We start from the raw sequence: 25,381 nt of genomic DNA, 5'->3' as shown, positions 1-25,381 counted from the left end.
GTCATGTGCATGTTGACTGCACGTATTGATTGTTTCCTTGCGGGAGTAAGTACGACCGCTTGCTTATAGCCCATCGGCGACTAATTCGAATAGACTTCACAGGAGTATAGAAGCTTTGTGTTAAAGCTTGCAGTGTATAATTAGAAGAGAAAGTTAAATTGATTTCCGTAACGTTTTTACATTTTTCTGAAAGCTACAATAACGGATATTCGAGAGCGGTGTCTGATATGGGATTTAAGAACATTGCCAGCAGCTTATATTATCAAAACGTAAAAGAAAAACTATATAGTATATAGAAAAAGGATGACTAGAGGTGTCTCTTATGCACGTGAACTAGTGGTCCATTAAATTGTTTTGAAAATTATTCCTAGAGATTTATATACTTAAATGTACCACCGAACCTTATGCGATCGAAAATCTACGTTTAATTAAATGAAGACAATGACTTTGTTCAACGCTTGACCATTTTGAGTAAGCGTAGTCGGAATAGGTGTGGAAGAAGTAACGGTCCATTCCAATATAATTTCATAAGTCGAAAGCTATGGCGTGCTTAAAAAATAGAAAAACCTTTATATTACAGATATTGCTATAACATAGAAGAAAGAAAATGTGTGTTGTGTGATCCATTCCTAGCATCCAGACACGTCATAGAATTCCAAATACGGTAGAACAGAAATAAGGATAATCCCTTTTATAATGCTGTAGACTCATTACCTTCTATTTGCCAAATCATGGCATTGATGAATGAACTTATTGGTAAATAATTCGGGCTTTACGAGTGGTACGCCATTACGTGTTCCATCAGACGGGGAGCACCACATGTATCTACGATCAGCAAATAGATAAGTAACCCACTAAGCCATTACGAAGGAAGAAGTGAACATCTACAGAAACAAGCGATGATTCTGCTAATGCGGGTTTTTGCAAGTGAGAGATGCATTTTTTATAAAATTTACTTTTGTATTGCTGGACCATATTCCACAGCTGCGAATTTGGTGGTCCAATGGGCCAATGGCTCGGAACATTTTTAAAGGCAGACAAGTATCTCGTAGTAAGCTGAACCATTTATTAAAGAAATTTACCTCTGCTGTTGTCATGTTACTTCACTTAGAATATCTCCTAAACTCTAACCTCACTGATTCGATCTAATACTATGCGAAATGGACAGGTGCTTCTTCAAGGCGGAGGCAATAGCTTTGAATACCTATTTGTCAATATGATACCATAATGCAAATCATTGACAAAAGAGCTCTATGGAGATTTGTTGGAGTAGATCGATCACACTCGAATTGACTTGTTGCTCGCCCTTAGTAACAGCTGTCATTTCCTTCTCACCACCTCTAGGACATCTTTTTTTTTTTTTTTTTTTTCTGTACTTGTAATTATACGAACTCAACAAAGCTATCGTTATATACGATATTCGTGATTACTGAAAGGTGAATAAAAAAAAATTTAACCACTTTCGTGTCAAATCGCAAAAACGTTGCACTTTTAATTAATAATAGAAAATCAGGTCAATCAAATTTTTGAAAAACCTAGCTATGGTAGGGCAATCCACCTTGAAAAATGTTGAGACTTTTGAACTAAAGCCTTTCTCGCCCTTCTCGTAATGACCTTCTCGACAATACTCCCAAAAGACACCGTTTGGTCAACAACTTGCTTTACTATCAACGAAACAAACCCTATTATTTGTCACACAAATGAAAGTGTACTCAAATCCATTAAGAGAAAGCTTCATTTGAAGCTCTGGCTGATAGCCTGAATTTTTTTCAATAAAAAGCTTTAGCTCTCGGGACGGTATTAATATAACTGAAGTAGTATGTAATCAAAATATAACTATATTAGTTTGGTATATAGGAAACGACGATTAAACCTCGCATGTCCCCCTTCCTCCTTACCTTCGCACTGCTTGTGAACTGTAAAAAAATTAAGGAACTCTGCATCGAAAACGATGCTAGCTATATAAATACTTTTAAATGAAACTACTTAGAAACAGAAACGACATAATTTATAGAGAAATATTTAAGGTTCATAATAATCAACAGAGTAAAGTTTGCAGCATATGTATATGTTTCTGTTTTATTTACATGTTAATAAATTGTTCTTGTACAATAAATAGAGGTTCATCATCATCATCATCATCGCCGTCGTCATAGTAATATGGTTGATAAAAAGCAAAGCGTCGAAGTCGTGTTGATCTTGCTAAGAAGCATCAGTTTCAGAAAAGACATAAATCTCGTTTGGCTCCTCTGTTGGCCTTCTCGATGCCTCCCGACCGTTAATCATCAAAAGAGTGTCGTCGTCGTCGTCGTCGTCATCGATGTTTCTTAATTACTTAGAGTAATTAAATACGTTTGTCCGTCTTTAAATGTGATGAAATGGGAATCCAGATATAAAATGATGTACAGGTTTTGATGGAGGTCGTTTCTGTATGTGTGGGTCTGGTGTGTTTATGTGAAAAATAAATAACGCTGAATTTTTTTAGATGAGTGGTTTGAAGTTCGATGAAGATAAATAGTGAAGTAACATGATTGATGAATAGCAGCAGTGTCTAGAGGATAACAATACGTCAGATTTGACGTAAGAATTAATAGGCCCCCAGATATTCCTTGCACCATCAATTGATGATCACCGCCGGGTTGCGGTTTAAGTTTAAAGTCGTAAACATTAAATTGTTTATACACGATAACACGACGAAAGTTGTTTGCATGGATGGATGACATGCTCGCCTACCCGGTAGCTAGGATTGTCAGACACAACTAGTCCTTCCATTCAGAACAAGGATTCAGTCTTCGTCTTGGGTTCGATGTCTCAAACCGTGTCATCCCTCTGTTGATGGTGCGCTAAAAAGTTTATACCAGTAACTACTCTGCTTCTACATCTTATTGACCTCAACCCACATTTTATCACTCACCAGTGCTTGATCAGCGATAACTCGCGATTGGCTATCAGCAGTCTGCTTGCTCGCCTGCTGCGAAGGTTACTACCGGATAAATATTTATTGACCACTCGATCCGTGGAAAAACGTGTCTGCTCAGAAAACGATAATCTGCTTCATCCAGTCCGCGAACCTGGTGATTCTGGTGTAGACGCCGGGCTGATTAGGCACAGCGCAACCGATTCCCCAGGAAATAATGCCAATCAGATTCCATGCTCCACTGTCCTCATCGCGAAGTACAAGCGGGCCCCCGGAATCGCCTTCACACGAGTCTTTGCCTCCAGCGGAAAGACCGGCACAGATGAAAATGTCTGGAATATCTTCAATAAAACCGGCCTTCCTGTACATTCTTTCGCACTCCTTGTTAGTAATGATCGGCACTTGAACCTTTTGCAGGATTGACGGCAGTGGTCCATCCTCGTAAAGACGTCCCCAGCCAGTAACTACGGCACTTTGTCCAACGTACGTTTCATTGCCATCGGCAATGCAAATTGGCACAATATTATCGGCAAACGACACTGGCTCATAGAATCGCATAAGCGCTAAATCGTATTCAAAAGTGTGCGCGTCAAACTTCGGATGCGTAGCAACAATTTGAACTCGTCGTTCGATATGACCTAGAGGTTCCTTATCATGCCCACTCAGATCATATTCACCTAGCCGTAACAAGATATCGTTTGGCGAGACGTTGTGTACGCAATGGGCTGCTGATACCGCCCAATATTCGTTTAGAAGAGCGGCACCACACTTATGCACAAACGTGTTTTTCTTGAATTGCCGTAGGGAGATCATCCAGGGCCATTTACCGAACCGTGTCAGATCACCGCCAACGATGCGACCCGACGCGAACGACTTGGGCCGTCCACAGATCGCTCTAATCGGATCGTATTCAGTGGTCGTCTCAGACATCAACGTAGTAGTATCAGCTAGTGGCACGGGACTTGACGTTGTTGTTGTCGTCTCTTTAACGTCCATAGGCTCTGGACAAGGTGAGGTACTGGCTTCAGTGGTTGGAATCCTCGATGAGGCGGGCGTTTCGGTTGATGCTACCGTTAGCTCTACGGGGGAAATTGTCTCTGGAACAGATGTGATTGTTGTTTCTGTATTGGCTGCCGTAGTTGTTGATCCAGCTAAGATTGTGGTCTCTTCATTAGTCGGCGCGGTTGTCGTCGTGTGATATGCTGGTACATCTCCCTTAGTAGAAGCGACCGCTGATGTTATGATCTGGTCAGCGCTAGCTTCAAATGTGAACGTCACTGTTGATGCAGGAAAATGGTCTGTACTGCTGGCAAGGCCAATGACGGTTGTTGTAGGGGGCGCAGAATCGGTAGACTCTCTCGTGCTGATTGCTTCTGCTTCGACAACTTTCGGATCCGTCACAGGCTCTTGTTCAGTCGCTATTTCAGGCTGTTCGGTTGTTGTCGTAGGCTTATCTTTCGGAGGAAATCGGATAGGGTACCGGGTTGAAAAGATGCGTGTCGTGCCTTCTTCCGCTTCCGTTGTGACATCAATAGAATTCTCCTCGTGTGACACCATCGTTGTTGTTGTTGCTTTTGTTGTCGTTGTCGTTGTCGTCATCGTGGCAGGCACATCAGTTAGAAAACTAGCGGCGGAAGTTGTCAACTCCGTTGGCGGCATTGTTGTAATGGGGGTTAATGTTGTCGTTGGCTGAGTAAATTCTTTCGTTGACCTCGGCGTCATTTCGCTTCCGGTCGGCTGTAGAGTTGTTTTCATCGCAACTACGCTTGGCACTGTTTCCGAAGTAGGTATAGTATTTGAAGGGTGGCGAGTTGTCGTTGCCGGAGAGGCAGCTGTGGTCAGGATGGCTTCAGCTGTTGCCAAGGTGGGGTGTCCATGCTTATCAGCCTCGTCAGCGATGATCCATGTTGGCTTGCCGGTCGGCACCTCGGTAATGGCCATCGTAGTCACTGCCTCCGTCGGCCGCGGCCGAACCGTCGGTGATATCGTTGTCCCCTTTAGAGGGTAATCTGGTTTTTTGTGATGATTGTTGACAACGATTGGCCTTCGCTGCGTTGTTGGCGGCACAATCGGAAACAGCGTTGGCACAGCAGGAGGGATCGTTGGTCGAGGTGTTGGATCGCGTGGAAACTGGACCTCAACAACGGGAGGTCGTGCTGTCATCGTATGTTTAACAACTTGAGCTTCGACTGGGTCCAGAGTCGTTTGCTGATGTAATGGAGCTGGCCGGCGAATAGGAGCGTCCAGATGATTCGAAGGCGGGTTATGCGCCATCGGTGGCATTCGGTTTGGTGGCTGAATGCCGTCCGGTAGTTTGCAGCAGCTTCCATAATAGAAACGATCTCGGCAGAACGTGATGTGCGTACCGTTCAAATTTAAGCAGTCCCAAGCGAACATACATACGCCTTCTTCACCAGTTCGCTCATGACCGCAAGGGTTCGGCTGGATTACGCGGCTAGCACCGAACTTGACATGGTCAAGACCGTCGACTATGGCGGTCAGGCCAATAGCAACGATTATGACAGGGGTAAGATGAGCCGTTGTTGCACGCATATTAGCGGCACCGACGGCCAGCGGCAGCCACAGCAGCAGCACCGGTGAGGATCGAATAGGCCCTCGACGGCCAAACTCAGGACAAATCTAGTAGCGAGCACACATGGCGCAACAATCGATGAACTGGACGACGAAGCCTGAAAGATAGACAAAGAGAACCACAAAGACAGAACACAGGATGAGACGACTAGTTAGAGGTAAGCGATCGACGTTGTTTCTATCACCGAAAGTGTCAGCGACCACAATAGCTCTTGCACTTCATCCTCATCTTTTTCGTTCAACTGTGTGATCCTTCCGTCTGAATCCGTTTCTGTGTCTACCTACCTTAAGTGTATAGGTGTGCTTGTATATGCATTATTCCTTGTACCGTCTGTGCTCGCGCGAATTTTTACGCATATACATCCAGCTATCTTATTGCGCTGTTCCAATGGTACGTCGATTGCGAGAGGTTTCTGAGAAAACTGGGAGAAAATGAAGACGAGAGAGACAAATGAAAGAAAGGCAGAAAAAAGTCGCCGCCGCCGCCGCTGCTGATGCTGCTATCTCCAGCAGACAGGAATTGCAGGCGGCCCCATTATCTGGAATGGAGTCAATAACCTAGAGGGTTAACCGAACAGCGGTTCCCGGCTCCCGTTGGCCCGCTCGCCCATCTCTGTCTCTTCTTTGCTCCGTCTAATACGTCTGTCTATCGGTCTGTGTGCTCGTCTGTCCCGATCTAGCACTATCCGTGTATTTGAATATACCGCGCGAAGTCCGAAACGCACCAGGACAGAACGAACGAGCCTCTAACAAAAACAATAACAATACGTGTTGACAATTCGTCGATTTTCGGAACATCTTACCGCAAAGCAAGCACACCGCTAGGCGCACGTCGAACGTTGCGAAAACAGCCTCAGACAGCTCCCGCCTAGCGTCGCATGACGCAGCGGTACCGCCAGATGGCCTTATCGCTGGCATCACTAGCGTTGTTCCAGAAAATTACAACGAGCGCTTGAAACAGCTAGCTAAAGATCTTGCTTCTTCGTTTTTTCTCCGTCTCTTATTTATACTTTCGCAGTAATGGTGGCGATGACGACAGCAGGAGCTGGAACGACACCATTCTGTTTTTTATGTTGCACAGAGACGCGCCTACCTTTCCGTGTGTCTATTTGTATATGTCTGTGTGCGTTTGTTCCGGAGCTGTTATATTTTTTCGCATTGTTTAGTGAACGGGAGTAAGTAAGGCGGTCGTGGCCCTACGACAGCAAAAAAGTGAATGGAGTTACAGTAGTGGATCGCGGCACAGAGCCTCATGGTGCATTAAGCTCTTGTTGGTGTCGCTGACGGCTATCGAGAGGACACAAACGCTCACATTAGTATAGATGCACACTTCAAAGAGAATCGTCACGGTCACTTCGGCCGAATAACGACGAAGAAAAAAGAAGCAGACGAAACAGCGTGGCTTGTGAAACAGCGCAAAAGGTGCAGTAAGCAAAAAACAGAGGTCGATGATGTTCAACTGGGTCGCGCACGCTATGGGACACTGTGCAGTGAACGCTAATAGAAAACAACTCTATTCAACGTACCGTCTAATAAGAGTGTTAATATATGGCAATAGAATGGTGAAAAGCTAAAAAACTTCTATCGGAGTAGTAATCTGGTTTTAACGGTGAAGATGACAATAGTAGATTGCTTTACTAGAATAGCGCATCAATTTTATCGAATTAATGCACTTTGTCACAATCGAGTTGTTATCGTTTATCCTAGCAAAAAGCAGATAACTGTTGTTAGAGTAGCAACAAAACGTCCGCGTAAAGGCACAATGGCAACGTGCTTACCTACTAAACTTAAGAACATATGACGTGACCTAAGTTTGAGATTGGACGTAAACACGCCAGGCTGCATGAAGACATATCTCATCTTTGAAACGATGCTTACCCGCGATAGCCGGCGTAAAATTCAGAACATTTATGGTACATCTGACACCGTTTTTAATCAGCATCGTGTGTTTCGTTGCCAGAAAGAACTAAACCCGATCGATAGGCAGCCATAAAGGTAGCTGTCATTGTTATTTCTTTGTACAACTGTAGATTCGATCTACAGTTGATCTCACAGAAATCTGACGATTCTTCTTTGTAGTGTAGTTTTAGAGCATTTAAAGAGCCTTTTCAATTGGAAACGGATAATTATCTTAACTCCTCTACTAATTTTCCCAAAAATTACCATGATTATATTGACTGAGTACTTGTATCCTCACTCGCCAGATCATTATCAAATCGTTGTGTGGAAAAATAGGGATTATTTTTTATCTATATATGGGCAACGTGAAGTAGGTGTAGCTTCCAATGTATTTTTCCAAAGCTGAACGACTGAATAAACAAATCCCATCGTAATTTTGATACTGCTATTAATAATTTTAAGCTGATGCTAGCTGATGTTGAGCTGCCAGTACGCTGATAAACTTGATTTACAAGGAACGACCTATGGAATAGCGTTTTTGCTTAGTACAATCCGTACAAAAGGTCACCTGGTTTCACACTTCACTTGTTACCGTAAGCCCACGGGTAACGCTTACCGTCCTTCAAGGTGTTATTAGGCGAAAACACCGGTGGCCCTTCACTTCATAAATCCTGGGTAAGACTTTCCGCAGGACCCATCCTGCTTCCGTTATTTGTCAAAGAAAAATTCTGGGACGACGCCTGAGTTGTTCTGAGTCAGCCGGCACATAGCTAATATGATGTTAACCGCGACTGTGGAGCCAGCGCCGACCCTCCAGCTGTTTCTTTCCTTTCGAAGTGGAAGCTTCCCAGTTTCGTCAGCTTTTTCTTTCTTCAGTAAAAGTGACTTTAGTCGGTTACTGACCCAGAGGAGACAGCCATGTACCTGCTGTGCCAGCATTGGGGACAGGCTAAACCCGGGACTAGTGGCGCTCGGCCAATGCGAAACCAAATCATCAATTTGGCTGGAATTTCGACGACTGAAGATTGCAAACAACGCGGCCCGCCATCCGTTTCGAGGGGTGAAAGTTATGACATTATCATCAACGGGAACAGCAGACTTGGAATCAGATTGCCGCAGCATCGGAAACGAATTACCGTTAGTCTCTAGTAATGATCCTAGCAGCAATAAAACCTAACATTGCTGCCATTCAGCGGACTTGCATCAAGGACGAGTACACGAAAAAGTGCACGTTAGCATAGGAAACAGGAAATCGAGAATGGATTAAGTACTATTACAGTAGAAGATAGCACCGCTAAAATAATGATTATACGTACACGATGTAGTAGATGTGAAGTAGTAGCAGTGGCTGAACAGAAGTGATTGATCCTTCGTGACAAGAGAAATGGTGTCAAACGTCACTCGGGTAATGTTTCTTGCGTCGCAACAGCAACTACTGTAGAATGTAATCCGTTAAAAATCCGTTGATTGGTAGGACACCATAGTTGATATAGCGATGCAAAGATCCACGTACCGCTCGTAACTTCTCGGCTAGCAAAAGCTGCCCAACACACGTCGTCACTGTCACGTCCAGCAGTGGTCTCAACACGTAGCAAAAACGGTATGTCGTATAATAATATCGACGCAACACGAACGACCAATCAACGAACTCAGGAATGACAGCAACGGGAGACAACAGCTTCCGAGGAGTAGAGCGATAGCTTCTGCGCGTATTCAACAAAAGCACACAAGCTTTTAAGATGGTCTAGGCAAGGGTAACAAGTTGAGCAGCGGGCTGGAAACTTGTGGCGGGTTGTATTCTATTAGCATGAATACAAAAAAATGCACTCGCATTGGTGGAACTAATAAAGCGGAATTAATAGAAACAGTAATAATGATAGTTGCTAAGGGGTAATAGCGATAGCAGCTGGATGAGTAGATATGGCAAGAGGACGAGACACGAAGCGGTCGAACGCTAGCGTGCTAATAGCCGCGTCCCGGCCTGGACGAGGGAAGGGATATTGTCGGGGCTCCGATCCGGCGGAGAGCAGTGGTAAGCAGCGCTCGCTCGACCGACCACGGTGGGCACCACCGTCGCCACCGACGCCAATACTACAACTATTACTACGGCAAAGTTGCTGTTATTGCTACTATACGGCGGCGGCGGCGGCGGCGGCGACGGCGGCGGCGGCAGCAGCAGCATGGACGAACAGAGAAGCTCTGCGCGGGTGAAAAAGAAAAGATGGCTGGTTGCTGTGTAGACTTCACACACATATATGAGCAGACATATAGACATCGATCAGCCGTTGGTGTTCACACGCGCATCGCCAGCGAGAAAGGCCTGTAAGACAGCAGCTGCCGAGGCTGGCGCAACAACTCGATGGAGCTGGGCAGAGCATAGCCCTCTTCTTTCCCGAAAAGGGGGTCACTATGCCACCGTCGTAACCACCACCAAGCTCGCCACCGCCGCCGCCGCCGCCGCCGCCGCCGAAGCTTTAGCCTCAGCAGTCGTTAGCAGCAACAGTGGCTTTGGCCGTAAGAACACGACTTTGCGATGTTGAAGAAATACCCCGGCGCCATAGATCGGGCCGCCACCGCCGCCGTTAGCGGATCCCCTTCAGTGCAGAGCGGCAACGGTAGTCCAGAAATGCTAAAGCGACAGAACGACACAAGCTTCAGAAGGTTGCCGTTAGCAGATTCCGAATCAGCTGCTTCTGGATGGAGCCAACACAACGCTGGATGAGGCCGAGAATTACACTTGAGCTTCGACGTATGGCGTTTGGCTGTTATATCACTTTATCTGTTCGCAGTAGTGATGCTGTTTCAGACGGTGCTTACACGCGGTTATTCATGTTGCACTTTGTGCTGCTAATGCTGCTAAGTGGGTCTATAGCGCTAGCTCTAGGCAGAGGCTCCATTGCCTTCTATTCCTCGTACTGACAACGATGGGATAACGACATGCGGTGATGGTGCAAGCGATGACGACTATGAACTCGACAACTTCAACACAATACCGCTCATTTCGAATCTCTGTGCGAACTATGCCTGACGAGTAAGAAGCGAACAAAAAAAACATAAGGGAATAAAAATCACAGACACAAATTTAACACAGTACCGCCTGGGCGGTCGCCCGCTGCGTTCGAAGATCGATATTCACGGTGACAGTAAAGCAAAATAGAATATCTATGAGACTGCTACGGGCTATCGTTGGTTTATCTGACAGATACGAGAGTTGTTAACAAGCCGATAACTGTTGGATACTGTGTACTAAGTAGAGGGTTGACTGGCTGGCATAACGGTACCAGATGAACTTCGAACACCACTCGATGACAAAAGGTGTATTCGCACTATAAAATTTCACCACGGAACATTGTACGGCGTTTCTGATTGGCAGGGCTCATAGACGGCCAGGCTACCGTACAAAACCAAAAAATACCCAGACTAAATAGGCAATCATGAATATAATGTTAAGCTGTAAAATAAAGACTCGAAATTTCCTCCTTTTTGCAATTGTCCTGAAGTGCGACGCTAACATATTCAGCCACTGTAAAAACTTCTCTGGCTGGTGAAAGTCGGAATTTACGTCACTCCGCTGTCCGGTTTATATTTTGTGTACGCGCAGCTGCTCTCTACTATTTAGCATGAGATGTTTCCGGAACTGCCCGAATGATAAAATCACCGATAGTTGGCACCCAGCGAAGAAATGGAACAGAATGATTGACACTTGCCAAATACCAACGTTACCATTGTTTCTTATATGCATTAACACACAACATAAATGCAAGTAGTATCTGTGTTTGACTGCCTCGGAACTGCGCACGTACATACAACAAATGTGACCGAGTCTAAGGGACAATAATTCTTCCAGCTGCTGCTGGTTTTTAACACCGTAGCAAAACCGGTACATATCGTCAAGCATAGCCCAACATGCATTACCGTCATCCACCGCCCGCGCAAATATCACACAAGCAATAATAACAGCCAACGTATCCCTTCCTAAAACAATCTCATCAGAACTATAACCGTAAACTACCCAAAACGGGCAGAGGTCAGATCGGGGGAATAGGTCGCAACGTTATATGCGCACCGTGTTGAACTCTTGCATACGTGACACGTCTCCTTTCGTCCGTTTGACGGTGAACCACTCACCGTCAGGAAAAAAATCTGTGCTTGCACGAATATTTTCTGTGCTCATTTTTTTTTGTGTCTTTCGGTTTGTTTGGCCATGTACTATGTCTATGCGAGTGTGTGTTTTAGTAGTCGAGGGAAGGGGGATGAATGCAAATGATTCCCAAGTATCAGCTGTCGTCACAGACGTACTAGTGGCGGCGGTGACGATGGTGGCAGCAGTAGCAGCAGTAGTTGTGGACTCGCTTTCAGATGAAAGCGAAAATGCTGCCCGACATCTGCGGGTCCGCTGACACATGGCAGGGTAAAAGTATATGCGATTTGTCGCGACGCTCGAATGAAACTATATATATATGTATATATATATATATATATATATATATATATATATAAGCACACCGACAAATATACACACACATACACAAATGGATGGATGGAGTTAGCAGCACATCGATAACAAGAGAGCCTTTCGATTGCAATCCCGGCGAAGCAGGTGAAAAAGTAGAGGACCCTTAAGCTCGAAAAGGTACTCGTCGCACCACGTGAGCAAAGCTTTTTGCCGACAGAAATAACGTGAGGGTCGCCGCCGTCACGCTGTTCGGCCGCTACTGAAAACTCACTTTTTACTTCACGCCTTCATCTCTGGCAGTAGCGTATCGAGACGAACGGTTCTGCTTTATTGGATCCTTACTTCTATTGCGGAAAACTCATTGTCGTTGAGTATTTTCGCACGCACAGAGACAATCATCACTTCAAGCAAACGCACGACGATGACGACGGCCACGGACAAGACGGTGGCAGCGCGAGGGTCGCGCACAACGTTAGCTCCGCCGCCACAGCCGCTGGTTCTGTTGCCTGTGAACAGCTGAGCGATACCTATTCAGGAGTTCAGCAAGCATTGTGTTGCTGATAGCATCGGCGATGCCTCGCGGCCTCGCCTCCGAAGCCAGTGGCGGTTTTAGCGGTTACGAAGATGGGATGACGAACCCAGTTAGTTTGTGCGCAACGTCTGCCCGTCCGTCCAAGTGCCCTGGACGGATACTGGTGAAGTAAACTGGGCTCAAGTGGTGGGTTTTTCGCGGTCGCGCCGATTTCAACATAGAACGAAGACGCAGAAGAGATGTGGATGAACGGAATGAGAACTCTTCAACGAAAGGAACAACAACAAGCATCGAACGACGAGTAAAGCTCGCCGACGGTCAGCAGTAACGGAGTCCGACACCGATTTGGCTGATGATTCAATTGTTCAGGACGCATCGAGCAAACTAGATATTTAGCTGATAAATTTAGCTACTGTCTGTCACCAATGAACCGTTGATGGAGCGAGATTTAAGAGAGTCTGGGCCACTAAAACAAACCGTCTGTAACATGAGTGCCCAGGAAAATTTCGAATACGTTGCCTTTTATAGCTTCTCGATATACTCATTCGAAATAGATAAGCAAGCACAAATTTACAATGGCGGTTCCGTGATGCTACTTACTTAGCAAATACAAATAGGGCTGCTTATATCAATATCTGCTTAAAAGTTCCGGTTTGTTCACAATGAATAATGCACAATGAGTGTACGGAAATGTTCCGTCATTTCGATAGCGATGAAACCGGATCGAATCAAGAAGAGCCAACCTAACATCGCTGAAGATGGATGATGTTTCTCGGTACAGGTTGGTGGCGCAGCGAACCTCTACGGCCCATCAATATCTCGAGAAAGGAAAGGGTAATTGAAGAATAGAAGAACGCTAAATCGTCGTGGCTCAAGTAAAGTAGCCTCTACCCTGATCCTATAGCTAGTATCATTGCACTTCAAGTTAATCCGAACTACAGCCCCACAGGTCACGCACCTCACCATGTACCGAAACTTACAACAGGTGAATGAGACAAAAATCAGCCGCTACAATGACGAAAAATCGTAAATAACGGTCAAATAGAACCTTATGCCTCAAACCATTTTCGAAACCAAACTTATTTGATCTTTACATTCTAAAAATCATGTATGATAGAATCATACATGACGTACCAAAAGATACTTTTAAGTTTATGCCCATAATTGTCTGTACGTTAAGCTCTAGACAGTGTGCCAAAGCTGTCCAACGCTGCTTAGATTTATTGCTCTACCAGGACGCCAATAAGCTATTTCAGTAAGGGACCAACACGAGCAATACGCGCATGCGAAAATGTCACGACCATCAAATTCGGTAGAACGCTCGTTGAAGTCCTTAAAACCTTTGCAAGAACACCTCGGCATTGATGCGGAATATGGGTTGGGCTAAAAAAACGCAGTTCTCCTAAGGCTATTCCTATATTCTAGAAACTTAGTCTTGTAAAGTGCAATTCTTGCAGTTCAAAGTATATATATATATATATAGAATCGACTGACGTTGTTTATGCTACGAAGGCGTTCTGAGGCGGATGATGAGAGAAAATGGTAAGGTATCTCGAATTATTTAGTCGATTTACGAAGAAGAGGGTTACTCTGTTCTTATGTATATTACACTGCGAAAATAGGTTAAACGCTAGGTGTGAAGTAGTCAATCAACACTTAGATAAAAATGAAAAGTTCTGAAAAAAACCTATACTATGCAAAATATATGTATAACGACGTTGATACGTTAGTCAGTGGCTGTTTACTGTGAGAAAAATGAAATAAAGCTAAATTCCAAGGCTAATGTTTGGTAATGCGAATTGGTATGTTCCTGTTAACCTGCACAATACGTCAAAGAAAACATTCATCCGTTGAAAACTAGGCTAAAAAATGCTTGAAACAAATTTGAATTGGGTAAATTTTTTAAGTAAGCTTTTTTGAGAAGGAACTTTTAATCCTAGATGGTCGCTGGCTTGTCTGCAAATGAGTACCGCGGATAGCTTAACGGAAAACGATTAAATTTTCTGGGAAATTAAATCGTTAAAACCCGTTGATATTGCGACTGTACTGAAAAAGCTCTTACATTGCTTTTCGTAAAATTGTAATTTTTAAATTTATTGAGTGAAGATAGATGCCTTACAGCTTTAGGCCCGTGCGCATCTCAAGAAGATTTATTCTAAAGAAAATTACATCACTCATTGATTTGTAGTGGCCATCGGTCCTTCTTTTAGCAATTGGCTACAATTTGATTCTCGATACAATGGATTGATATAGCAGTAATAATCATTTATCATGTATCAAACGGCTTTGAAAAATACAATTGTGATTATTAATTAAAATATACGAGACCTGTTTGTTAATGATGTGAACTAGAGATCAGTTAGAGATTGTCCTTACAGGACAGGCCATGCTTTCTAGAAGTGAAGTCATTTAAAAAAAAAAAAAAAAAAGTGCCTGGCGCACTTTCTAGAGTCCTAATGGGGTCTAATGGAATACTGCATTGAGTAAACCGAGTAGATTAATCGGCAGGGACGGATAATGACAAAAAAGATAAACGAACGAATAAATGGCTTAGATACGATTGTTCATCACAAGGTAATCGTAAAATAAAGAGTGGAGGTAACAAAGTGATAGCAGAGAACCCCTATTTGTACAGAAAACAAAGAGATTTTCTTTGTCGTATGCTACTTAGGTGCAAACGGCTCACTGGATAAAAAATACAGTCACAAAAGTGCAAATATATATATCTAAGACATATTTACCCATGTAATTTATTGTTTACTAACTACTAATGTAATAAAACTTTTGTTGTTCTTGATTGTCCTGTAAACGCACAACGATCGATAAATATTTGTTGGTATTTGTTGGTATAGCAGCCCCAGCTGGTGCTATTTCTTCACCCATATAACGGTTTTTCCCATTATTAAGCAATAGCCAGTCATACTTGTGACTTGACACCAAGCAACCACGCGGTAAGGGTTTCAATAAGACCTGTTTACAATTTTCAAAAGTAAGTTCAGGACAAACTTGAAGCTTGAAATAGTTTTCAAAATGTCGAAACGCGTTTAATGGTTGTGTAAATCTAGCGGAAATAAATTTGCCGTTTGCATAACCAATGTGTGAACTTCAAACAACATACTTGCTTTCCCAAAAAAGAAATTAAAATATATATATATTGCTTTTTGTCTTGCCAGAAGAGGAGCTGCCAAATGAGGTTATACTGAACATTGACGGCGAATACGGTTCGAAGTATCGGTGGGGTACGTAGCAGAAAAAATAAAATAGTGAAAAAAATGCTTAAGGGCCTTTTTTACCTAAACATTGGGGATTTTCCGATCCATTGATCAAGAAAAACGTGTGTGAAAAAATCTCAAAAACGGTGCGACTTAGAAAATATTAATTATTCTAATGGAATAAATAGAAATTAGAAGAGAAGTAGAGATTGATTAAGGTATCTAATGAGATTACTGGCAAATAAATAAGTCGTGGATATAAAAACAAAATACACAGCATTGTTTAACGAAAGATGAGAAACACCGAATTTGTATATCTGCAATTGCTCGTACGAAGTGCAGATACGCACTCGAAAGCACAGAATAACGAGAAATCCGCGAAAGAAATACCTCTCAGTGCTATCAAGAATGAAATTGATCCAATTATTGTAAATCTAGGGCTGCAGCCTGGGTTCAACCGCAACGCACTATTTAGATGAACGCCTAGTTGATAAAAAAAAAAGGTCCTTATAGGATCAGTGTGCATAGATGCATTTCGCTAAGGCTCAATAGATCACGGATACTTTTAAGCTGAATGAGTGAATTATGAAGGAATGTCAAGTCCACCATAGACTTGAGACAAATATTGAGCTAAAATAGTCGAAATGTGGTCGAGTTAACATACACCGGGCTCGTAAAAGATTCATAGAGGCCAAACTAGTGAAAATGATGAATTCTAAAAATTGTGGGCTAAGTTTCTGTCGTCTGCTTTAGCATCACTATATCGAAAAGACGTTTTATTTGTCTGTCGTTCTAATTAATCTGTCTAATGAGACATGAAGCAGTCGAAACGCTTAAAGTAGGTGAGTTCATTTGTAGTATAAGGTAAGTACATATGTCGTCAAATATAAGAGGAGGATAATGTATAAACAGATCATTTACAACGAGTTGCGATGTACAAAAGGCTATTCAGAAATCGCCCCGAAACCAAGGTCTGAATAATGCCTAAAGCTCTGAGTAGAACAAATATGTTCTATTTTTAGCATGGCTTCGAAGCAATAACAAACATCAGCAGCACGAATAAGGTATTATCGAACAAATACAAAGAAAGTTCCTGATGGTAAAGAGGACCTCCGGGTAGCCTTGAACCGAAACTTAGTTGTGGTTAGTATTGAATTGAGCTTCGTTTTAACGTTGAAAACATAACATATCAAATGCTGCTTAAGTACGAATAATGAATCCGTGTTATTTGTTAACGTAAAGTCTGAATTAAATACATAAATAAATCAATAAATAGATATCGTCTGTCTAATGGGTTAGCAAAAAGCTAACAATTGTAGTGCAAAAAATGGTCATCAACCGATAAAATCGAGCCCACGACCTGAATGAGATTACCAGAGAAAATGAATCATGCGAAGGTCACAAAGTACATGCGCGTGGTAGAGACTAGCAGAATCCATCCATTCGTACCTTCGTAACAAACGACTTTCTGCAATGATACGATTAGCAAAATACTCAGGGGTAATAGCTTGTAAGCGAAGAAAAAATTACGAAAATAAAAGGAATGTAAGATTGCGTCTTACCCTGAGCGACAGGAGGCATCGCCGGCCAGCCAACCAGCTAGCTAGCATAAAATGGGTAATGGACAACGGCTAATAAAGCAAAGAACTTTAATTGATAATATGCAGATCAATCCAAAATAGTGCTCTGCACTTGACGTTTACTAGCGGCTTGGAAATAATCCGAATATGCAATTTTAGTAACTTAGGTGCCAAAGGTTTACACCAACGCAACCCTTCTATAACACTAACTTAGGCCCACTGGAACTTGATCGGGGGCAATTCCGAGCTAATACGTAAAGGTTGAGTCCTCTGTGGTGAATGCTACTTCCGAACATTTTAGGTACAGCTGAATTTCCCCGAATTATAAACAGTTAGAAAAAAAAAAGAAACAGTATAATCTACAATGAATATTTCAAGTTTTACGTTTTGTACTGCCGTTGACTGTTGTTTCAGAAAATATAGGCATGGTCATTTGAAATCCAATCCCTGAGCGTGCCCGTGCGGTTGAATTTGTCCAAGAAGTCCAAATTTAACCAAACGCGCTTCACTTAGAAAGAAATATATCTTTCCATAGTCTAGAATCGAATTTTGATAAATTTTTTTACTAAATTTATCACGGTGTATGGTGCCTCTCATCCAGTGATGGTATGCTAAGATGTGATAAAAGGGTGACGTATACAAGAAGCAATTAGACAGACAAGTGAATAGAAAAAAAAAAAGAAATGATGAATGGCGAGATGCACAAAGCGGTGCCTCTTGGCATAGTCGGTTGATTTGATTGAGACATGTTGATTGGTACGACCGCATGTGAAGTAATTTTTTTCCTGTTCTAATGAAAGTTCGAGTGCAATAGAAGTACGGCAACTGCACAAAGTTGACTGGATGACAGGCCGGCTTAGCGCAACAGGTCATGAGAGAAAATTTCCATGTAGAGTCGGTTAAAAGACGCTTCCTATGTTATAATATTAGCGACAACAGCCGTTGCTTCCAATCAGTGTCCCTTTATAGGTAATATTAATTTCCTGCGCTTTGTATCCGAAAGTCGTTGTTGGAAGCCCGAGAAGATTCATGGTGTATTTGTCTCATTTATCAAATACCACATGAAAAGCTCTATAGCGTTAACAGAACTTATGCTCTAAAGCAAACGTATACCAGATATGCCTACGAGTGTCAAATTTAAACAGGGCGGACGGGCTGCGTCTATTTAGTTCTTATAGACGTAATACTTACAAAAGCCAGCGCGCTATTCAGATAGTAGAAGCTACGTTAAACCATCCTTATCGGATGAATATTCCCCATCCAAAGCAATATTTATGTGTCCGACGATTCATAGAAAATCGTCATAATCGATAACAGAAGACGTGCATAGCGTTGCTGTTATCCATTGCATCGGAAATGTGAAAGCTCACCATAACGGCAGCGACCTGATTTGTTCAGCAGCCCCGAATGTTCAGAACCTCTCTTCTTCAAATGAAAAGCTTGCAGACGGCTCTTGGCAAGATGCTTTCCTTGCCCTTAATTCGATTTGATCAATCGTTTGCCTGCCAACAAACAGGCCTTCAAAAAAGAGGAATAGTAACAGGAGGACCGTTATATATCAGACAGAAGTTTGCCGGTACGCGATGCTGCCGGATGGGCAATTGCCAATCCCCAGCGGGCAGCTCTCAGGTAGGCATGACCACGTTAGTAAGATCACTTTCTTTGTATCGGGGCAGGTGACCCTTAAAATTACCGAAAATTTCTCTTGCAAGCGAAATAGATTTAAACAATGAATTAATCATAAATATCTAATTTTTATATCGATTATCTATGAAACATCGTATGACAAAAGGTCCTGGATTTTTTTGTTTATTTAAAGCTACCAAGTTCGTTGATTAAAAATAATAGTTTACCTATTAATGAAGTAAGAAGACTTGCCTTAACTAAGCACTTTAACTGGCTGGGGTGATAACGTACGGCCTAAATACCACCACAACGTTAAAAATTAGCCGTAATATAAATAATTTATGGTACTACGGAATTCCGTAGATGCATTATGGTCATCTGTTAATGTATGAATCGTTTTATTTATACCTTTGGTGTCTAAAGAACAACGAAAATAAAAAGGACTTTTTATTTGAAAATCTATAATGTGTTGTAAATCCTATTCCTTCGTATTGAAAAAAAAATTAGAAAAAATAAATTCTGCTTAAAAAAGAATTACTTTGCCGCTTTCGTATCTCCGGTTAACTTCCGACTTTAAATACTAAACAAAAGAACTCCGCAACCTAAAGTAAATTAGGTATATATACAAAAACTATCAAAAGCTGGTTATCGAAGTAGGCATGCGTTCGTTCGTTATCCTTAATGTTAGAAGAAAGCCAGTTTTTTCTAGAGCAAAACGGCAAGTTTGCCGTGACCAAAAATAGTTGGCTGTTTTTAAAACTATCTTTTGAGCGAAAATTAGATTATGGCTACGGTATTGTTGGTTTTCACTGGACTTCTAATGAATCCATATGAGATCGTTAGAAGGTTGATCGGAACATATATATTTAATACAGTTTAGATTTGAAAGGCTCAAAAAGTTAATCCAAATGGTCCCAGAAGCCAATTTTGATTCATTTAAATCTTTTATATTCAGAGCAAAATATCAACTGCTAATTGATATAAGCTCTAACGGTTATTTTTTTTTTTTTAAGATTCTTCGCTTTTTTCACCGTTTATACTGGAACGGTTGGCCCGCTATTAATCCAAATTTTAATTCTTGTATGTGTCTTATTCGTCATTTGGATGAGTTCACAGCTACCAATATCGCTGGACGCACGGCCACTGTTAAAAAGTAGATTATCAAAGAAGGAAGATCATGGAAATAATTGTAAAGTCTTACATTGGAGATGTAATTGCAGTAAATGTTGGTTATATTGAATAGATACAACTTGTAGAAACTACACGTTTAACACATGCGGAAGATAACCTAAAAGTACCAGTTTCTCTTTTGTTTCTATACAATCTTAGGAGCAACATTAAAAAGGTCCGGGTATAAGTATATATATATATATTGAACATACGCTTATCACCGCGTGAATATTAGTGGCAAGGAATCAAACAATTTAAGGAGGCAGCTCTTCAGGCGATTCTGGCGAATTTGCAAATTAAACAGTTGCGACAATTTACTGTGATCAATAACAAAAAACAGTACATCTTGGTTTGTGAGGTTCTTTATGAGGTCTTTTTTCTGTACCTGTATTGACGTAAAAAATCATACTCGGACCGCAAACAAGCACAACACTCTAGGGCTATACTATGACTTTTGCTTGTGTTATGCTAACTCTGGTCACACCGACTTTCAGCGACAACAGATTGACCTGAGCACCATTAAGGAGTGTCGATGTTTACCAGTATTACAACATTCCCGTACTATCTGTAGGAACGAACCGCGCTCAAACAGTCCGACAAAGATCCTATTAAACGAAGAAAATGATCTATTAACTACTGCTGAAGTAGGGTCGCCTAGACGTCGACTATTGGATAACATTTCGTTTGTCTAATCGTATCACGCTCTTCTTTTGGCTATTGGCAAGATTACACCCGTAATAACAATTTGGCTGTACGCTACTCCAAGCGTGGACTGCAGATGTAAATGGCAGTAAGGTTTAGTATCAATTGGCCACTGTCAGAAAGAGTTAGACAGCTAAAAAAGGAAACAGATGCTGTTACAGAAGAAAGAAAGTATATACGACATAAGCTTGTATGCCACAAGCCACATAAGCGATACCTTCCCTAAATTTTCTGGACGCTTTGCAGAAGAGGCATCAACCATCGTGGAGAATACGATCCGATAGGATTTGAGTCGTTCGTACATGTATGTACGTACGTACATTCATGCTGTTTTCTCATCCAGTTTGAATAGACAACAAGATAAGCTGGAGACTTTCCGGCCGGATAGGCCTGAGCCTGTCTCTGCCCAGATGTACGTATTGCTATTGTAGCAATTATGCAGGAAATATTCATCAAGTGCAATCCAAATGCACTAGTTATCCTAACGCAAAAACAAACTGCTCAACTAATGCATTTATTCTATGAGAAAAAATACCAAATCGACTTGGACCTTTTTATACGGAAGCCTTTACATATCTACCTTTGTCTACACTCGGGACCCAAAATAATGTACCCACGATACTTTATGGCATGGTAACTCTTTAGCTAATGCTTTACGGTGGTGTGTGCATTACAATAGCAGTTTGGCAATGCACCAATACCGGCGACATTATTATCGTCAGCTTCATGTAATCACGGACTAATTACCAACCCAGCACGCAATGTAAACATAGATGAAAATTAGGCGTTTTCTACCGACCCAGTTTCCTGACTGCAAAAGCTATACGGGACAACAACTATAATACCGATGGCATACTGTTTCTTTACTTTTTAGAAAGAACCTCCATGCAACAAGCAAGACGCAGCCATTTCTACCCGTCTCCACTTCTACAAGTACATCTACATCTGAATGCCTGTCTGTGGTGCTATCTTCCCGCCACCCGGTTACCAGCCGAGCCTTTGCTATTTCGATGCTGACTGTTAACGGAATTTTACAGAATCGATTAGTAAACACCCGTTAGTAGGCAGCAGTCACAGGGGGAGATGACACGCAGAGTGAGGTCGATAGAGGTGTTAGCGGAATTACCATTCCACCTGGCGTCTGGTGGGTATTCTTGATTCAACTTTGGTTTCTGCCAATAAATAAATAGATGGGATGGATTCTAGTGAGAAGTGAGTAGAACCGGTCACGGCATTTCCCTCTTCTTCGTATACTTCTTCGCCATTAAAATGCGGATTCGCAGACGTGGGAGATAGTGAGATACGAATGCACGATTTCTCTGAGACTGAGGCACGTATGGACCGGGAAAACGCGTTAGGGCGGGAAAGAAATCCTCTGGTACAACGCCTATTTTTTGCACAGGCGCGTTGCACCAGCAGACAACATTTACACAATGCAGTTTTATTTTTTTACTGGGACAATTGCTTTCACCAATCAATAGACTAAAGCAGACATAAAACACAGGGCTGTGACTCACGATTCAATAAGATAACGGTCTTGCTACTAGGATCATTATCGTAACCCAGGAAACACATGGTAGTTCAGCATCGATTTACGCTGCCACCAAAAATCGCAGCCGGAGTTCCTCCGATCTTACCCAATCATCCAGAGTTCTCGGATTAAGTCAAGCACTTACTTATAAATCAGTAACGCTTTTAAATAGTAGTTATTAAAATACCCCTTAATTTATTGCAGGCAAACTATAAGCCCACTGGCAACGATGACCCCAAAAAACATCAGAACCGTGTGCATTTTTGCTTTAGTAGGCGCATGTAAAAATTTTCTAATTGGCTTGTAATAAATCGATTCCAAATGTACTCATCCAGATTGTAGTGGGACGATAGTATCTTAGAGCAAATCTGGAATTAAAAAAGTACAGAACGGTTTAGCGGCTAGTCTGTCTTTGGATGGAAGTGAAGCACCAGTGGTGACACCCCATAAACACATATTTTTTTTAGACAGTATGAAAAATAATATGTTCTCCGTTAGTTTGTGGGAGATCGTTGTCAGCTGTTCCTGTGCATCATAAGTGTTAACCATCTATATTTTCGCTGGTAATCTCCACCTATAAAGCCAGAAATTTTTTTATCTGATGGATCTGATGTCGATGTGAGGCTAAGCCGACGCACGCGAGTTTAAAACAATTTCTTAAATGGACACTAGGATGAGCTAGGTATGAAATGGAAAAGGTGTACTTTGGTTCAATCCTAATATGAGATCTCTTCTCTCAAGTACGCATAAAACGATATTAAGCTCGACCCTGTCTATACCACTAGGGTATTTAATGAGTTTATAGAGTATGTTTTACAAAATTATTTGGTGTGCTGCTCTTATCACTGCTAAAAGGGTCATCCTTCCGAAGAATAGGCACAAGAAGCCTACTATATAAAGCTAAGGTTTCCCTTCGTTTCAGGCTTTGAATGCCACCATGAATTAGCTCGAATTTTATGTCTTTACCAAGTATTCATGTATGGAAAGCTAGTATTTAAGCAGATAAAAACTGAGAAACGGTAATTTTGTAAAGGCTCTCTTTTTGTAAATGTTGCATATTACTAAAATGATGATAAATCAACGAGTTGAGATGAGGCCGTTTTAATACAGAGGATAACACATGCCTAAAACATACAGCAAAACGGCTCACCGTTTGAGAAAAATTAGCTAGATATTGAAAAATAACTTCTCGAAGGAAGACGGATCAAGGGCAGTAACATCGTAGAAGTCCTTACAAAGACGATCCTCAAGGATTACATGCAAGTATAGCTTTAAGTAGACGTTTGGATACGGTAAAACGAAACGTAAAGCTGGCTTCAGCTTTGCTAATTTTGGATCAAAGCTTGACACGCGGATTGACTACAAAACAAAATATTAGCCCATTGCAGAAACACTTGACCCTTTTTTAGACAGATATCGATGTTGTCCCCACAAGCCTAATTCATCACGACCTATTTCTGCCAGCATAGTGGCTCGCACCGCTGCCCACGAACGACAAAAACCAACTAGGAAAGGAGCAGGAAACTAACTTAAAGGATTTCGTCTCGTCCTTTGCGTAATTTGTGCCGCCTCATTTCTATAAGCCATTTTGTCATAGATACAAAGACAAAAACAACAAACTGTTATACTGGTTTTTACTGAGTTTCAAAGTTCCGGTGCTCAAAGCGAAGTCTGGTATAATTGCGACAAACATGCTGTGCGCGCTGCCAGGCCAATGAAGACATGCACACCTGCATACTCACGAATAAAAAAAAATTGGCATTTTCGAATTACTGCCGTGTTCTTCTTCTAATTATTATTTTCCTTTTGATTTAACTTTTATTATCACAGCCTATTTCTTTAATCCTATCAACTGGCTCTCGGAGAGCGCTTCCTAGCTAGGCTACACATGATTAAAAAAACACAATTTTATAAATAACGTCATTAGTAAACGATTTCCCATGAATGTTTATTATTTTTTTATCTGTTATTTTTTGTTTTATTATTTTTGTCAATTTATTAGAAGATTTGTGCTAAAATCGAGGTCATAATATTTAATTCGCATGGTAGACCGCCATCAATAGAAGTCCCTATAAAGGTAAAGTGCAAAAACCTTAAGGCACAGACCGCTTCAAAGGAAGAAAAAAAGATACCGTAGGTATCTCAGAAATCTCAGAAAGCATCAGAAATCTCAGTGGCTTATTAATGAGATTAAAAAAAATTACTTATTTTGAGGTCTTCTGTTCTGCAATATTATTGATTATAGTTTCGATTTGTACGTGGCCTAGGACAATGCTTAACGTCAGTGCAGAATATGGAAGTCGATAGATTTAATCTGTCCCATGAGGAACACTGCATAAAAATGGAAATGTTTTATTGTAAACTCTACTGTAATAGCATGCGAGGAAGAGGCTGCCAATTAGCACATTGAAGTATCCTTAAGGTTAAGCAATGTGTGCCGGTTTTGGTGATGGCAAAGATACGACTAGGAAGAATCTGTATCTGAGAAGCGAAATAATTCTGATCTTGGAGCGATCTGAAATTGCAAATCCGAAGCTCGACTAATGCTGGTCATGATTGTTGTTGAGCGTAAGAATCAGAGGATTTCATCTAGAATTTTCTTTCTCATTAATCGACGCACAGCTACTGTAAGTTACGTTACGAAAGAGGCATCAATTGCGTACCAATATATATCATAGATTTACTCTTTGTTGCAGTTATACTACATGAGATGGCATTGCATCGTAGATCAGCTAAATCCGAACTCGCTCTCAGACATATTATATCTACTGAATATATTATAATATTTGTTAGAAAAAACAAAATCACTGTTTTAGACCATTTTGTATGTGATTATTTTAGGATTAGGGCAAAGGCTTTTGTAATTCTAGTGAATCACAATATAATGATCTTTTTCCACAGGTTCATAAAGCCAAGAATAATAAAACTTTAATTTTTGGCTAAAATTTTAATTCGTCAGAGTTAGCGAAGCAGATTAGCATATGTGTCTACATTACAATGATTAATTAAGACACGGAGGAAAGTGATGCCAGTTCAAACCATATGTGATTTCAAGCTCTGCAGATCTTCTCAACAAACAGTAAGAGTAAGGTCCCAATGATTAAACCAATCATGTGTAACTTAGGTACAAACCAAATAGGCCGAGACAAAAGTCAAAAACGTAC

General features: G+C 41.6%; 1 protein-coding gene across 3 annotated transcripts in view; it reads right to left on the bottom strand.

Moving 5' to 3' along the window:
• Positions 1–2,052: 2,052 nt before the first annotated feature.
• Np (serine protease notopleural) overlaps positions 2,053–25,381 on the bottom strand; it is a 29,675-nt gene continuing 6,346 nt past the window's right edge. Inside the window, exons 1-2 of one of the 3 annotated variants that reach the window (XM_022839424.2) lie at positions 8,725–9,560; positions 2,053–5,607 (exon numbers count right to left, since the gene is read on the bottom strand). In XM_022839424.2, the coding sequence (XP_022695159.1) occupies positions 3,035–5,470 (2,436 nt within the window). In that variant the 5' untranslated portion in view covers positions 5,471–5,607; positions 8,725–9,560 and the 3' untranslated portion in view covers positions 2,053–3,034. Of the gene's footprint in view, positions 5,608–5,794; positions 5,926–8,724; positions 9,561–25,381 lie in introns of those variants that run through there. The other 2 variants (XM_022839423.2, XM_022839421.2) reach the window with 2 other exon arrangements.

The sequence above is a fragment of the Varroa jacobsoni genome, unplaced genomic scaffold (genome assembly GCF_002532875.2).
Source record: "Varroa jacobsoni isolate VJ856 unplaced genomic scaffold, vjacob_1.0 scaffold_799, whole genome shotgun sequence".
Classification (NCBI taxonomy): Eukaryota; Metazoa; Arthropoda; class Arachnida; order Mesostigmata; family Varroidae; genus Varroa; species Varroa jacobsoni.
This window is presented reverse-complemented; position numbering and strand designations above follow the sequence as displayed.